Source organism: Abramis brama (genome assembly GCF_963993115.1).
Source record: "Abramis brama genome assembly, chromosome: 8".
Taxonomy (NCBI): Eukaryota; Metazoa; Chordata; class Actinopteri; order Cypriniformes; family Leuciscidae; genus Abramis; species Abramis brama.
This window is the reverse complement of record NC_139970.1, coordinates 25241633-25256790: the sequence shown is the minus strand read 5'-3', so window position 1 is coordinate 25256790 and position 15158 is coordinate 25241633. Positions and strand designations below refer to the sequence as shown.

Sequence of the window (15158 nt, the reverse complement as noted above, 5' to 3'; positions counted from 1 at the left end):
CAGGGTTATTTACAGGGAAGTAGGTGGGTTCAAAGGTTAAGTGTCTTTCTAGAGCAGAGGGGGGGAAGGAATGTTGCCACAGTGACCTAACATCCGATCACCTTCGGCTGGATCATCACCGTTTTCAGTTTCTGGATGAAATTTATCAACACTAAACTGCAATTTTTAGTGTCTGTGTAAAAGGAAAAATATGATAGTATAGATGCACGGTGTTGTGCAAACATAAATGGGTTTGGATGAATAATTGAGGCTGTGGATGTTTTGACATAAGTGCAAGATATAGTATCACACATGCTACTCACCCATCCATACAAAGCTATTAAATAATCATAGATGGGAGGCCTACAGCATGACCATATGAGCAGACACACATTAGCTAACCATCTGAAGTCCTGATGAAAGGACAGCGCAGCCCCTGGGACAGCAAGAGGCCTTTAACTGAATAGAGGCTGATCGATACAGAATAGAGTTTCAGATTCAATGCACTAGCCCATCATCCAAAATGGGCTTTATATTTCTCACATTTTGAACTTTATATTCATTAAAAATTCTGAAAAAAAAGTATCATGGTTTCCACTAAAATATTAAGCAGCTCTACTGTTTTCAGCATTGAAAATATGCAGCAGTTCAGCAGTTTCAATGAACCGAACAAAACGTGACTACTTGGTCACTCAAATAGCTTGTATGTGGCAGAAGAAAAAGCAGAACACAGGAGTGCAAGTGAAGCAGAATGAACAGTTTATTGTACCCAGTACAGATTATAAACTCAGCAGTGTAAGGTACACATTGTGAGGGGACAAGGTTAAGCCTGTACAAGTGCAGACAACCCTTCTGTGGTGGATGTTGAGACAAGCCCCTCGTTCCATGAGAAAACGGTTATTTTATAAGCTGCACCTCTCATTTAAAGGCACTGCTCTCGAACCCACCAGGAAAGGGTGTCCGGTAACCACTGGTGTGCAGTCACTGCAACACAGGGATCCATTCAAAACATACATAGAGTATCTGTTACAGGCAGAACTATACAGCTTATACAATAAAATCAAATAAATGCAGACTTTGCAAAAATATATAAGTTCATCTTTCCAAAGAAAAAAAGAAGAGAGAGAGAGAGAGAGAGAGAGAGAGAGAGAGAGAGAGAGAGAGAGAGAGAGAGAGAGAGAGAGAGAGAGAGAGAGAGAGAGAGAATACAAATGCAGAGAACTCCACAATTTCTTCTTTGTCCAGCATAAAGCGATATGTTAGTGGACAGCTGATCATTGAATATGTCATGCAAAAGGTAGCAGTGGTCTTTCGTCAACTTGAGATTGGCAATGAGTAGCTGACCAGGAAAATGTATTTTTCTTGTACCTTATTGCATGCAAGGCCCTGCTTTCCTGGTGCATTAAAATAAAGAACGATGCCAAAAAAAAGAGGCTAAATGTTTTTGACCTTTACCTGCACTAAAGCATGGAGAAGTTCTGACTAGTGCATCCCTTTTGAAAGTAAGAAAATTATATGAACGAATTCAAATTTTGGCTTTTTGGGGAGTGTAAAATTAAATATTCAACAGGCATACAGAAATACATTTAAAAAGGGTTAACAGTCTTGTGAAGCTGACTAAATATACTTAAGAGTGCCTCTGGTTTAACTTCACATCAACAACCCCTGGGTTAACCAGCAAGAAAAAAAAAAAAAACATTTTTATAAAACTAACACTTGACAAAGGATTCAGAACGAAACCAATGATACAAAAAGAACATGTTCAGTATTCCTCAGCATAATTAAAGCGGTCCACATTAGTTCAACAAAAGTGTATAAAAGCCAGCTTTCTAAAGAGTCTAAAGAAACAAATGGGTCATTTTTTTATTTACCTCCTTGCAAAACAAAGCCCTTTTGACTTCTTGTCTACACGGTTCGGAGGTAAAACAAAATAAAAGGAGACCAAAAAGGCAACTATTAAATAGTGCTGCATTTAAGGGTTTTTCTGTGAGGATGTCTAAATAATTTGTTACCAATTTTTCTTTTTTTTTAAAAAGCAGATTGTCAAAAACAGAATTGCTACAATTCTCGCAGTGAGATCCGTCAGTCTTTCGGCGCCGGGCAGCTCCAGCTCAACCTCTTCATCTCTGCGGCAGAGACCGTTTGCCACGAGGAAGGTTTAAGCGTGGGAAACCAACTCTCCTCACCTCCTTGACACCTCCTTGTGGGCTAACGCCAGGGAAAAGGTGGCTCGCAGATTTCTCCTCGTTCTTTTTTAATGATTGGGAGGGTTAATCTGGAAGTGGGCAACAGTTCAAAAGGAGTCGAGGCAAGAGGGACAGATGTGTTTCAGTCAGATCAACAGTTCATGCTCAGTACACATAAGCGTCAGGGAAAGGCATCCCAGCAACACACTGCTCGCCACCGTCTACCAAGTACGAAGCCCCCTCATCATAGTGCGCCAACGGAAGAGTGTCGTCGTCCACTCCGGGCAAGCCGTCGGGGTCTGCTTTAAGGTTGGGCCTTTGGTTGTCTGGGAAGGCCATGGAGAAGAGGGCCTCGGGATCGCACACAAATTTGTACACATACCTCTCACCAGCAACCTGAAGAGAGAAATGAGGCATTAGATTATCAAAAAACAAAACAAAAACTTGGAAAACTGGAGCAACTATTGTCATTATGACTAAAGCATAAAGTAAAAGAAATGTGAACCTGCCTTTACCTTCTGCATGATTCCCTTCTCATAATAGTAACGAAGTGAGCGACTCAGCTTGTCGTAGTTCATGGCCGGTCTGTTCTTTTGGATGCCCCAGCGTCGGGCCACCTGAAAACGCAGACGAGGATTATTATTTCATTAGCCAAGCTTTATTTAGTTGCCAGTTTAATTTGGATAGCAATTTAATGTGCACAACCAAAACTGGAATGGAATCAAAAACAGTTTATGAATAAAGCGGTGTCACTTGCAGGGAAATTGACAAAATAAAAATGGAAGTTGTAGCCACCGGGAAAGCCAATGCTTTGTGTCATAAATTACTTGCGATTTAGAACGGTCAAACGCTCGACAAAATTCAAGTTTGCTAACAATCCGTGGCAGATGCCTTTTGTCTGTGAGCAACAGTGTGTCATAGTTCTGGGAGCCAATAATTCAGTCACATGACTTTCTGGATAAAATAATATGATATGCATTCTGTAAATGTGTTTTCCTTAATGAAATGTCTAAATGTCTTCTTAAAAAGGAGGAGTAATTCACCACCGGCAAGATGGGTTTTTAATAAAACTTAGCTGTCTACGCAGTAGAAAGGCAGAAATTGTTTTAGGGAATACAAAGATGTACTGTACACTGTAAAATATAAAGAAACATTTACAACTAATGAAGTATGCTTTAAAAGAAAATACTATTTCAGTCAATCTACTTCAGAATTTCATGTTTAATTCAATGTCATTTGCCGTTTCTTTGTAAATTGTGAAATGTACTAACAATTTCTGAGTGAAAACTGGTTCAAAGTACACAGATTTTTTTTTCCAGTGTACAATCTGTAGTTTTAATGAAAGCCCTAGAGCTGTCAAATAAACCAGAAGATCTGGGTGCAGGTAAGAAAAAGAGATTGTTCATTTACATTGACTACCAACATCGTAACAATTCAAAGCTGATTTAAAAAAAAAAAGAAAAAAAAGACAAATCCACCTTAAGAATTTTTATTTTCATCTTAATGTGTTTCTATTAGCATTTTTTGTGTGATATTCCAAAATTCGCACAAAATTACATGAATGGAAACCCAGCTACCAAAAAAATATGGCTATTGTAAATGGTGTGTGTGCTTGAAACTAAAAATATTGAATTTAGGTGCTGACCTCTTCTGGCTCAATAAGTTTGAACTCCATTCCACGTCCTGTCCAGGCAATAAAATGACCATTGGCAGGATCATCCAACAGCGTAACCAGAAACTGCCAAAGCTGGAGGGAGCCACGACGTTGGTATGGTGGGCCGTCCCGATAAACAGAGGGCTCTTGCTTTACCTTCCCTGTCAGGAACATGAATGATGAGGATTAGAGTTTGCCACAGTGGCGTGAGCAAGCAGACGAGAAATTCCAAAACACATGCTGCTAATGTGGACACAGTGTTCATTTCGCACCGCCATACTACAAGGGGGTGCCTAAGTGATTTTTAACAAAAAAAAAGACTGAACATTTGAAAACTACTGAGATGGCTTGACCGTTAACTTGTCTTTCAATTAAAACTATAGATAACCCATGGTGAAATCTTGGTGAAAATCTTGAATACCTTCAAGTCTCTCAGGAACCACGCAGGTGTCGTCGAAATACAACTGTTGATCTCGGTCAAATGAGAAGTCTACAGGCAGAGGGAGGAAACAAAGATACTGTAAGATTAAAAAAGGGATAAGATAATTTTAGCAAGCCAAAGCTGCATTGAGGTGATGTATGCGATAATGGCGAGGTCACTTACTCTCATGGTTTTGGTAGAAGCTTGCTGCTCTCCCAAATGAAGACGTACACTTAGGCACTTCTGCAAAACAACATGAAAAATGGGCCCATTAAAAAGGAGAAATTACCAATCATAAATGAGTCAGAAGTTCATTTAAATGAATAAAAGAAATACTATAAATTTGTCTTTGTTGATAAAATTAATAATGTTAACTGTTCCCAGGGTTATTATGGTTGAGTAAAACCATACAAACGTTGTTGATTAAAATATATAAATATATGTATATATAAAATGAATTGATTTATTTCAGCTAGTGTTTCCAAAGCAATATTTTCATTTAGTTTAACTTTTTGAACTAAAAGAAAACAGATAGGATTTCAAAATAATAATAAAAACTATAATAGTATCTCAAGGATACTAAAAATAACACAGTCTATTCCTTAATTAGAAATAGAGATTTAAAGAGTGACATGTACTTCTGGATTTGGCATCTGAACAGAGGTTTTGAGGGAGCTCTGAAAGAGTAAGATGACGAAAAATAGTGATTCGGATGGAACAGCTGGGCCGTGAATGTCCAGTCTTGCACATCTGTTAGTGCTGGCTAAGCTCATATCAACACACCAAAGATACACGCAGCATTAGCAATGAGTCCACTGAGTCACCAAATAGGATTAGCCACTGTGACGAGATACTGGACCATGACAATCAAGTTTTATCTGTCCTTGTGTGTCCTGGTGATTGGGCAGGCCACTCTGCCCCTTTGCTGTCTTACTTTGAGTATGTGATCCTCAATGATTGCATCAGATGCATCATCTGTCAGGCTGCTGTACAGATGAAAAGACTCAGTTCAGCCGCCCCCATGCAAATGTAATATGTGACGTACACATTTACAAGAAAGGACGGTAAGAGGATTTGGAATTACATCACTAACCTGCAAACATAAACCTAGAGGGATATTATAACACTAGAAGAATGTACAAGACTGAATGTATGGATCACAAACAGGAAGATGAGCTAAACTGAGGGATTTTGGACAATAGGATGCATAAATTAACCCTAAACTGAGGTGGATTACCCTCAAATACGAGGATTACCCTCAGATTCGAGTTTCAGTGCTTAGGACCAAATAACCTTGTTAAATGACACGTTCACCTGTGATTTATTTGTTAATAGGGCTGTCAAATTATTGAAAATGTTCAAATTCATTAGTTACAGGTTAATTTATTATTAAAATGGATCAGAATTAATGTCAATATTTCCTGATATAATAAAAAAAAAAACAGCATTATAAAAACAAATCATTTTTATTATAAATATTTTTCTTACAGAACTTACAAACAGGTCAAAGGCTTTACCATGTTAATTTGACAGCCCTGTTTATTAATTATGCTGCACTTAAGAAATGTCTAAGTATGAGCAGCACTGCCTTCTCTGAATGTCTCTTTGAATGTAATGGTTCAAGGTGCGCATGTGTGCATGCTTTTGTTCGTATACACCTCACTAAACAACGCTAAAAGTCACAGGCCCGTGCAAGCACACAAAACCCATTCCACGCCCTCACCCAGAGAGCTCTCATGAAGCCCAGCCAGATTGTGAACACCCAAAAACATTTCTAAGAAATGGGACAGTCCTCACCAGAGTCAAAGCAGAAGTCTCGTGGCTCTTGCTTGATGGCCATTGGGTGGAAGGCAGCCTGGGAGGGGCCCATGTTGGGAACACCTTGCTCAGCGTAGCGGGGGTCTAGAAGCTCCTGTTTGAAGCCCTGAGGAGGCACAGGAACCAGAGGCTCTGACATTTGCCGATGGTAAGGTGGCCTTCCATCTCTTGGTGAAGTGCTGGGGACCTGTGGCATGAAGTTGGGTCTTCCCTGGGTGTCAGAAGGTGGGAATGGAAGACAAGGCTCTGAAAGTTGCCGCTGAAACCTGCAAGATAACAGCAAAAAATAGAAATGTTTTGGTAATGTGAGACAGGATAAGGAGCAGCTTAGCACTAGCACTTTAGAGTCTTCTTCTACTGGCTTTAAATGATGTGCCACACATTCTCTGGTAAGCTCCCAGGAATTCAGCTACAGGTGGCAGGACGGGATGCCAGCCAATCTGTTCTCACGGGGGTCATATTATTATACCACCCCAGCTGTGATGTACACCACTTTTTTGACATCAAAATGAGCATTGCTGAAAGGTCATCTGTCATATATCATTAATACAATATAATAAATACAATTCTAATAATAATATAATATAATATATAATTATATAAACAACCAATACTGTATATACACACACACTACCAGAAGTCGGGTCAGGAAGATTTTTTTGTTTTTTGTTATTGAATTTTTTTTACTTTTCTTCAACAAGAATGCCAAGTGACAGTAAGGACATTTATAAATGTTACAAAATATATAAAATATTATGTTTCAAATAAACATTAAAAAAAATATTAAAGACTGACCTAGGTTCATTATTGAAGTGAGGTTCACGGTTTAGGGGTGGACAGGGCACTGCAAAAGGTGGGCTCTGGCTGTGGTGAGGGAGTGTCGTCTGGCTAGGCGAGGTCTTGGTCATTGAAGGCTGCCCATGAAGGAGACGCTGTCCTAATGTTGTGTTGGAGACAGGAGGAGGACTCTGTTCATGCAGCGGACGTGTCCCCAGAGTGTTTGCGGAGCCACATGGTGAAACGGGTGTTGAGGGAGGAGTCAATGGCTTAAACCCAGCTGTGGGCTTCCTTTCATAGGCACTGTATTGAGGAAAATGAGAACAGTCAGTCATCACACTCAACATGTTGACAAGAAGGTCTTGATGATGCTGAGATGGATATAAGAAAGTACCTGTAGCTATAAAGGCACTTCTCTCCATACGGCATGGGACTTCTATCCTGGCTACAGGGGGAGAGCTCTTTGGAGGGACTCAGTTCCCGTTTGATCTTTGCCAGTGGCGGACCATGAAACATCACTGTGGGAGAAAAAAAGCAGAAGGAGATGTTTCTAATCGAACACATCAACAAAAGTGCAGTGAAACGCTTCAGAAGGAGATTCTTCTCCACCATTAAACTCCCATATTTCACGGGTAATGACAATCGACTGTGAAGCATAAAAGCTCTTCGTTCTGCCTATCAGTATCACGGTGCAGAACAACACATGCAATCAAAGCACTCCCCTCTGATTTCCATCATAGCCAAGTCAATACTCATGAATCAGTGTGGTCGTAATTCAATGATTGTGAATGATTTTCCTCCCCGCACTGTAACCATTAGCCCCTGGATCTCTGCATCAAGCTCTCATATCCGGCGCCACATAATGGCCAACGCAACTGGATCCACACGAGTCGAGCCAGATAAATCACCCAGACTGTACTGGGCTTAAGAGACACTCAGTAGGCACGTGAAAGCTCAAAAGCATGCGTTAAAGGGTTTGTTCGGCCAAAAATGACCATATTCTGTGTGCTCTATGTGCATTGATCATATGTGAATAAAAGCCTAAATTAAACCTGTTAATCATTTAAAAGTGATTGTGTAGCTTCAGCGCTTTTATGATGTCTTTATGAACTTTTTAAAGCATCAAAGTTTTTGTGGAATGGATTTTCATTAAAAAAATATCTTCATTTGTCTTTCGAAGATAAAAGTATTACGAGTTTGGAACGACAATTTTTAATTTGGGCGAAGGTGCATGCACTCTTTCACATAAACTAAAGTGAGATTTTCTGCTCTGTGGACATTGGGGTTTTTGCAAGAGAAGAGGCCACTCCCCATTGATATGGTACTGGGATAGTGTAGGAGGGCATGGGGTGCCATGTGACGTCCAGATGACCCGTTGATACTGAAATGACTGTAAAAAAGCTTGCACATGAAGAAACCCATGGCTTACGTTCAAAAAGTGCCTCATTTTATAAACAGCATGCCACAAACGTTCATAACAATCTTCTGCTTTTCAGTAACGCCACGCTGACATGCAAAACTGGACCAAAATGCATGCCCTGGTACACACCCTGTCTCCCAGCCTCAACATCAGACGAAAACAAAAACAAACTTCAGTGACAAAACGGGGGGGGAAATAACATAAAATGCTCCACCATGCATTCCTCAAGTATTTCCTTTGGCTTTGATTCCTGTGGCCAGGCTCTAACAAATTGGGTGCGTTTGGACGCAGAACCCTCAATGAAATGAGATTCAGTAGCTGTGGATTCAATGGGTTTAGGTAGGCAGTGAGGGGAAGCCTTTTCCTCTCACCCTTCCCGTTGGAATCCGGTCCATTCCAGAGGCTGAACAGAGTGCATAAAAGTGTGAAATCTGATTATGAGCTTGGATCATGTGATGCTGATACCAATCGGCTGATTTGACTGAAAAAATAGGTAGTTGCGGGGGTTCTCGCTGAGAGGATTCAGGCAAGAATGAAAAGAGGAAAGACAATTTAAGTCCTAATAAATCAAAGCACTATTGGGCTGAGTGTATGGGGATGTAATACTAGTGAGTCTGACCAAGTTAAAGAGCAAATCAATTTCTTTAAAAATTATCGCATGCTAAAATATATAATATAAACTATATAATGAGCTTCATTTGTGTGAAGTCTAAGATCTCCTTTGTTTCCCATGAAACTTTGGCTTTAAATTTGAGCAAGAGATGAATAATAAATAGCTTCAAGAGTTCAGCCTCTGCCGTTTTCCCTAGCCATTTCTGGACGGCATCCAAAGTACACTGCCAAGGAGAATAAATAATACATCTCAAGGTACTCACAGCTCTCCGACTGGAAATCTGGGACAAACTGTTCGTCATCGGGCACCTGAGCTGTGGAGAGAGATTGGAGAGCATTAAGGAGTCGCAAACAATGCTCCCTGCTGATAAACATTCGGCAGATCAATGTCATTTTGTCAGACAACATTTATCGCTATTTTTCTGTTCCTCAAAAAATGAACATGATCTTAATGCCAACTTTTTGGACACTGCCGCAAAGCTGGTGCAACAGACCTAATTAAATGGCTACAGTGTCATGAAAAATAAACAGGAGCTGGGACAAAGTGTAACACTTAGAAATGATATTATAAGAAACGTTCATGAGTCTGAAATATAAATGTCAGCTGCATGACAAAGCACAAGTGACATGCATGAAAATTAATAGGCTACAAACCTTCTGCGATCCAGATCTCCTGCAGCTGGCTGAGGTCCTGGAAAAGTTCTGCAGATGACAGGCAAACCCAAGACAGTCAGAGAGCTCGAAAACCCACTACGATCCAAGTATTTGATAAATGAAAGGCAGCCTTCAACAATCACAGCATCGATCAAACTACTTTGAGCACATATACTTCTGCTCTCTCACTGTTAATGTATCTCCATAATCTGATCCATCTGCTAAACATGCATTAGTCATGTTCATTAGGTTGAAATTACCCTCTGTGTCCTGAGCGAGTTCAGTCTCCACTAATTTTCTTTTTCTCTCATTAACTGGTCGGATATACGATTCCTCCACTTGCAATGACTTCTGCTGTGGAAAAATACTTTGGTCAGTGTTGACTAATTTAATTTAGATTTTTTTTTTTTTTTTGAAATGCAGAAGTATACTTACATTAGGTGGGACCATAAATGGTACTTGCTGGTCATAAAATCCATCCATTTCACCTGGGTCTTCAAGGAGGCTCCCAGAAAAAGGTCTTCGCTTAAAAGCGATTGTTATATTGACCTCTTTGGGTCTGTTTTCTCTAAGGGGGAAAAAAAATTGATTAGTCATTCAATAGATCTATACTGGACAGTCAAGTGTGTCCCACATCAAAACACCAAGCCCAGGAAACAGGCTAACAAAACCCTCAGATTCATCCTACCCCTTCTCTGTCTGTTAGCCATCACAATATCCCTCCGTATGTGTAAAGACAGAGACAGAGACAGAGACAGAGAGAGAGAGAGAGAGAGAGAGAGAGAGAGAGAGAGAGAGAGAGAGAGAGAGAGAGAGAGAGAGAGAGAGAGAGAGAGAGAGAGAGAGAGAGAGAGAGAGAGAGAGAGAGAGAGAGAGTGAGTGTACGTAATGCAATCTGCAGTAGAGATGAATGTAAACCTTACATAAGCAAAGCTAACCATCTGTGCCCATGATTAGACTATGAAAAGAGTGATGAGCATATTAAGATAAACTTAGGAAAATGAAAACCATACATTTCATGATACATTGATATTCCAGTTATATTACTAGTCCATGAATAAACATTTAAAAACTAAATTGTTGGCCAAGCATCTATTCTGAGGAACACTGGATAGTGGATACTAACTTAAGTGTATCAACTGCACACTTGGGAGGGGCAACTGTGAGGACTATACCAACTTTTATTGTGACTCTTTCTTACTTAATACTATTTATTATAGAGAATAATAAACATATATAGAACTATACATATATAAAACGTATTCATTTAAAGTGTTAAGCATTCATGTATATATTAAAATAAAACAATATACATAAGTATCCTGAGTATTAACAACAATATATTTTGTTTTATTATGCATTCGTTTTATTATTTTTATTATGCCAACCTTTCATGTGACTCAAAACAGCAACAATTGTTTACTTAATAGTTTACATACATACATACGACAATATTTTTCTTTAATTATTTTTTTACTATGCATTTATTTTTATTAATAATAAATATTAAATATATTATTTAATATCGACATGTACAGCTACAATTAAATGTTAATAGATGATAAATTATGGAAGTCTAACTAAAATATAAAAAATTCGGACAATTATCTGCTAACGTTACGTTACCATGAGAGATAAACGTACGGAAAACTTCCGCGGATAATACGAGTTCAGTCATAAGTAACGTTAAGTTACAGTTTACATGCACAACGAAACAGCTCGCACTTTCATCCGTTCACTATACTTAAAACCGCACTTTTCTTATTCCAAAAATGCATAGAAAATGAAAAAAAGATTAGTAGAAATAACTCAAAAACACAGAAAATGATATCACCAGCAACGTAAATCGGCAGAAAACAATTGTTTTCATTCTCTCTCTCTCTCTCTCTCCTTTAAAAAAAAAGAATACACTTTTCAAATACTTTACACACTTTGAGCATTATTATGGGGGAAATAGCCGAAAACTACCCTTAAAATTAAGTGCTTAAAGCAAATCTATAATTGAGCAGGGGTGAGGACCTCCTCCCACTCGGAGCCCCCTGACGGCCTCTTGTTTTTCTCAATGAAGTGAAACTCGATCCGTGAGGGGGGGAAAGAACGAGAGACCTCCATTCACAAAACCATACACTGTTCAGGCTGCACCGACCTCACCTATAAATGTCAGGTTAGTGCACTAAGCGGACCATACAAGCTTCTGTAACAACAACAACTGAGCAAAATATGATAGAAAAAAACTTCGTGCATTAAAATGGTTGCCAAAGTGTATAAGCCCTCTCTTGGAGAAAATGGCGTTCGCTTTCCCCCAAGGCGAGATAGCTGTATTTGCCGTTGGAATCCCACGATTAAACTTACGCGCTGCGGAGAAACAACCGCTTGCATACAGATATCAGTGCACGCCGTGCAAATATTTTAAGAATGAGGGTTAAACTCACCCTATAGATGACGGCTCGCAATGGACTCAAAAACCACGGTTTCAGGTTGTAATCCCAAAAGGATGCCGTCCGCTCGCACTGATCAATACATGCGCTCTCTTCAACACTCAAAACTTGAATGAGGTTTTTGTAAATGGACTGCTCGGTTTTCCCTTGGGCTCGAGAGGCATTTAGCTCTGGAAGCCCATTGGCTCCGAGGGCACGTCATTCACATTTATAAACCAATGGTTTGCGAGAATGACTTGGAATATGTATAAGCGCTGAACGACCAATCGAAGCCCCGTCAGTCCTATTTTTATGAATGGCTGAGTTTCATTCACTTTCAAGATTTTTCCTCGCACGTTTCCAGAGGCTCTTAAAGGGCCAGAGACCAGAAAAAAGTAGAATCGCCAGAAAAACACATTAGAGAAGTTGGAGGACAATTAAAACGAGGTAAACAAATGCAACAGACAATGGTTATTTCATGTCTCAAACTTTCCAAATAACTCATAAAACGAGTATAAAACACTGATTAATTTGGCATGGGTACCCTGTGGAATTTCATATACGATTTTAGAACGTTCCTTTTCAGTTTATGAATAATATAATACCTGTGGCAAACAGAAGAGACTTAGGCCTACATTCATTTTTCTACGAAATAAATATTCAAAAACTGAATTAACATTTTAAAATTGAAATGTAAAAATAGGTTTTCTCAAAACAATAAAAAGTCAGTTAAATACTTAACATTTTTATTATAATAATAAAAATAATAATAATAGAATATTGATTATAAGTTTATGATAAAAACAAAAGTTATTATAATTTATGTTGTTGAATAAAACATGAAAGTCTCTTCAAGTAGTTAACAAAAGACGTTATTTTACTCAAAATAAAGTGCATTATTATTATTATTTATCACCTGCTACAGTGGTATCACAATGAACTGCGCAATCTTGTGATGTGCAAGGGATTTACAATGTATTATTGTGGTCAAGGCCAGATGTCCTAGAATCTATATTTAACAAAGTGGTTTCTGTGAAAAAGAGAGGGAGAGAAATTCATGTGCATGTCAAGTCTGAGTAGGATAATCTTTAAAATCCTTCTGGCTTTCGAGCAGAGCCCACTTTCACAGAAGGACAATGATAGCATGAAAGAGATGTGCATATGCAGTTACTGGTGTCATTGTTTCTCCTGCTTGACGCTGCTTGAGCTGCCAGGGTCTCCTTTTTATAGCACCTTTCACTAATGTGGTGGGTGGTGGGAGGAAGGGGGTGGCCAAGAGCATATTGTATTTTCATTCTGCTTCCTAAATCCAGAGTGGTGGTGACACTGGAATCAGTGGCACAGCAGCACACCTCTCTCTTTGATATGTTACATTTTTAAGGGACGAATATTAAAGTGATCCGCTCTCACTCACTGTGATACGCAGAGAGGCTCAGCTCATCAGAAGGGCTTATTTGTGCCCATGACTGGGCCAGTGTGACAGTTCTGGCAGCCTGCCCCTCTCTGGAAATGTGGGCTAATCCATGGAAGGAGATGTACTGCACATGAAAATAGTGACAGAGAGAGCAGCAAATCTGATCCCTACACCTGCATCATATGTAACAAAGAAAAATTGAAAAGTTTAAACCATAATCTTGTATGTGACCCATGTAATATGATTGGCGAGTCCTGAATAAAGGAATGCACTCTGTAAAATCTGCCTGACACAGGCAGTTAATAAAGTGGAATGAAGGATAACGCAGCCTTAGGCCACTGGTGCTCTCCCAAAGAGAGACATGATGGGACTTGATGACTATTAATAGTTCATGGAGAGATAATTCCTGCCTCATTATCTCCGCACATCCAAGAAGCGTAGGCTTCGTCCCAGCTCACAGCTTCTTGTTTTGTCATCTGCATTTTTCTTCTAACAGGGCTGTATTTACAATCACAGAGGCCACAGGGCTGCCTGACAAAAACAAACAGTCATATACAGCCTCATAGGGCATCCATCGGAGACTGTAAATGGCACTGCAAGGGTTGTGATGGTTAGTTTCTTCAAGTGTCTTGGAAATGTTGCCGCAGTTGTTCTGGATTTACTCTGTCTCAGTTTTTTCTGTTTCTTCATGTTTTTTCTGTTTCTCGATGATGGTGAGATCAGATCTCTGTGTGGAGCAGACCGGCTGGTGTCAGACTCCTTGTGCATACAAAAATTTCACTCGATTATTACAATTAATGGCAAAAGAAATGTTTTGAAATGAAACCTGATATTTCCTACTACAGCAAAAGAAATGAATAACTGGCTTAAAACCATTTTTTACTGTATTTGCACTGCACTGTATATTTTTCCATTAATAATCTATCAAATTAATTTCCCCCTTTTTTTCTTTAAAAGAGACACACACAAAAAAAACCCCTAGGTTACAGTCAGGCACAATGGAAGCAAATGGGCCAGTTTTTAGAGGATTTCAGTTAGCGTCAATGGATTTTTTTATAAAACAGGAAATGGAAACACGTTTGTAGTGATCAACATTATGCCACAAATAGTGTTTTCATAATCATTTTTTGTTCCCCAAAGAACCTTTCAGTGAACAGTAGAAGAACCACTTTTTTTATTAGTGACGAACATTTTAAATAATCTAAAGACCCTTTTCCATCATAAAGAACCTTTTGAGAAAGGTTTCATGGATGTTAAAGATTCTTCATGGAACCATCAATGCCAATAAAGAACCTTTATTTTTAAGATTGTAAGAATTATTTTAAGAACCTTTACTGAAAGGTTATTTGGGGAACCCAAGATAGTTCTTTATGGCATTGCTAAGAAAACCCCTTTCCGGAACCCTTTCTTTTTAAGAGTGTAGCATAATGTTGAGCTCAATTTGTAGTGAAGCGGGACATTAATGTATTTCATGAAACCTGACAAGTGGAGGATTTATTGTTTGGTTATCAACATACAATAACATTGTCACAGGGGCGATACCTTCCAAAGACACATCTTTGTACCTTATCAATACCTAAAGCATGCATTTAGTACTTTTTGAGGGTACTGCCCCAATGACAAGCTATTGTACTCATAAAGGTACAATTGTCTGAGAATGAAGTCACACAATCTAGTCAGATTCTCACTTCAGTGTGCAGGGTCAGCAGTGCTGTGCATATAATGGGAGAATAACACAGCCATTACTTGGGAAAGATTGATTAAAAAAAGCTGTCAATTTCTTGAAATTATAACATGGTAAGATTT

General features: G+C 39.1%; 1 protein-coding gene across 6 annotated transcripts; it reads right to left on the bottom strand.

The window, feature by feature from the left end:
- Positions 1 to 715: 715 nt before the first annotated feature.
- Positions 716 to 12131, bottom strand: etv5a (ETS variant transcription factor 5a). 6 transcript variants are annotated; one of them, XM_084122282.1, is made up of 13 exons: positions 11954 to 12131; positions 9957 to 10089; positions 9782 to 9872; positions 9522 to 9569; positions 9131 to 9181; positions 7230 to 7353; positions 6854 to 7138; positions 6038 to 6324; positions 4424 to 4483; positions 4241 to 4309; positions 3811 to 3980; positions 2681 to 2782; positions 716 to 2561 (listed from the first exon to the last, which is right to left on the bottom strand). In XM_084122282.1, exons 2-13 carry the CDS (start codon positions 10002 to 10004, stop codon positions 2331 to 2333), a joined length of 1566 nt encoding a protein of 521 aa, XP_083978408.1. In that variant the 5' UTR covers positions 10005 to 10089; positions 11954 to 12131; the 3' UTR covers positions 716 to 2330. The 6 variants fall into 6 exon arrangements, with proteins under 6 accessions (XP_083978408.1, XP_083978404.1, XP_083978407.1 ...); XM_084122278.1 differs by having other exon boundaries at positions 2675 to 2782; positions 9782 to 9875; positions 11954 to 12083; XM_084122281.1 differs by having other exon boundaries at positions 9782 to 9875; positions 11954 to 12083.
- Between the last annotated feature and the right edge of the window lie 3027 nt (positions 12132 to 15158).

Coding starts and splice junctions, on each gene's coding strand:
- etv5a (XM_084122278.1), bottom strand. CDS start 10,004: ATGGATGGATTTTATGACCAGCAAGTACCATTTATGGTCCCACCTAAT. Junction 4,484..6,037: donor AGACTTCTGCTTTGACTCTG/GTGAGGACTGTC, acceptor GTTGTTTTGCAG/AAGTGCCTAAGTGTACGTCT. Junction 2,562..2,674: donor GAATCATGCAGAAGGTAAAG/GCAGGTTCACAT, acceptor TTCTCTCTTCAG/GTTGCTGGTGAGAGGTATGT.